This window comes from Bison bison, unplaced genomic scaffold, assembly GCF_000754665.1.
Source record: "Bison bison bison isolate TAMUID 2011002044 unplaced genomic scaffold, Bison_UMD1.0 scf7180017864289, whole genome shotgun sequence".
Classification (NCBI taxonomy): Eukaryota; Metazoa; Chordata; class Mammalia; order Artiodactyla; family Bovidae; genus Bison; species Bison bison.
In genome coordinates this window covers 9645636-9647382 of record NW_011494861.1, presented here as the reverse complement: position 1 = coordinate 9647382, position 1747 = coordinate 9645636, and the positions used below count along the sequence as shown (strand labels likewise).

The following is a 1747-nucleotide window of genomic DNA, read 5'->3' as shown; positions in this document are numbered from 1 at the left end:
ACCCACCCACCCTCCAACCCAGGGACCACAGGGCTTCTGGCTGCTTCCAAAGTAGCGCCCTTTCCCCGAAAGCTATGGGGGGGTGGGGATGCAGCTGATGTGACCTCATTCCTGTTTTACAAACACACCTACACCCACACACACGTGGGGCCAGGAAAGACAAAGAGATGCACATCTCTGAGGAAACGACAGGCTAACTTCCCCTTCGCCGGCAGGGCCCAGCCTCAGCCCTCCTGACCCTGGGGGCGGGACCATCCTGGTAGAGGGGCTGTCCTTGCCTCCACCTGCCCCGTCCTCCCAGCTCAACTTCCACAACCCACACTCTCCAGACGCTGTGAAGGCCCCGGGAGGGAGATGAACCCCTCAGCCCCCAGCTGAGAACCACGGTGAGAACTGCACAGGTGTGATGGGACAGCAAACATTTAAAACAAAGGTCACGGCCCCTGCTCCCTGGGGCAGACCCAGCGGGTTCACATCCTGAAGACCTAGCCGAGAGGCTGGACGGCACACCTCCTCGGCACACCCCCTCAGAAGAGGGAGGGACGGAAGGCCCTTCTCACCCCGCCCCACCCAGCTCTGCAATCAGGCAGATTCCAGAACCTGCCAGAAGAGGAGAGGCAGGCAAAGGCACTCCCTCCGCTTGATTTTGAAATAAAATCTTGAGCAATAGAGGTTTCACACGGGCTCAGGGGCAGGTAGCAGCCGCCGGCAGGCGGGACCTCAGCAGGCTGAGCGCCCCACTCTCACCCTCCTGCATGGATGGCCAGCACCTCTCCCTGCAGGGTCCCCTCCTCCTCCTCACAGGCCCCCTCACCACGGGGTCTGCCCCCACCCACCAGGCCCCAGGTGGCCGCTGAGCAGGGGTGTACAGTCTGGGAATAGCCTCCATGGTAGCCATACCCCAAGGCAGTGTCAGGGGCCTTGACCTCAGATGTGGGGCACTGCGGGGGGGCTGTGCCCTGAGACCAGGACAGCCCCGTCCCAGCCACACTGCCCCCTCCCTGCACTCCATGCAGCAGCAGGGGTGAGCTGAGTCCCCACCCCCACATGGGGCCTTGGGACCCCTGCACATACCTGCGCTCGTGGCTGACACACCAGGCCTGCCGCCCACAACCCGGCCTCCACACGGGCACTGTGCGGCTGAAGGCCCGCACACAGGGCTGGCGGCGGCCCACCAGAGTCAGCTCCTGCTCCGCACACACGTGGGGCCTGGGACAGAGACAGACAGTCAGCACCCCCATCACCAATTCCAACCCCCCTGCATGCTTGCTCTCGGGGGTCCAGCTGTCCAGACTTGAGGCCAGGCCCCGGGTGAGGGCACCCAGCCCAGTGCCCACCCCGGGCCTGCAGAGGCCGGGCCTCAAGAGCACGGATATTCAGGAGAAAAAGGATGCACAGGGCCACCTCTGAACCTCCACCTCAAACTTCAGCCACGTGGGCTGAGGGATGCTGACCAGCGGGATGACCACGACGAGGCGGCACGCAGCCCTTCAGCCACATCTGCTCTGGTCACTCTCCCGTCCGCTGCCCCCTGTCCCCGCCCCCTGAGGCCCCTGCGTGACTCTGGTCCCCTAGGCTGGCAGGCAGGCCGCCTGGCTACTGCGTGCTGAAAACCATTCAAGGGAGGAGGGGCGAGCCTGGAACGACTTTCTCCTCTGGGAAGTTTCCGGCACCTCAGAAGCACAAGCGGAGCTGGCTTTTCCATTTGGAAAGAAGGAGGAAATGGTGGGGGAGGGCGGAGGGGGAA

General features: G+C 64.0%; 1 protein-coding gene across 1 annotated transcript in view; it reads right to left on the bottom strand.

Annotated features, from left to right (window-relative positions):
• Positions 1-1747, bottom strand: part of MEGF6 (multiple EGF-like-domains 6) — a 105876-nt gene that overhangs the window by 98632 nt on the left and 5497 nt on the right. Inside the window, exon 7 of the mRNA XM_010850209.1 lies at positions 1075-1209. Within this exon, the coding sequence (XP_010848511.1) occupies positions 1075-1209 (135 nt within the window). The remainder of the gene's footprint in view (positions 1-1074; positions 1210-1747) is intronic.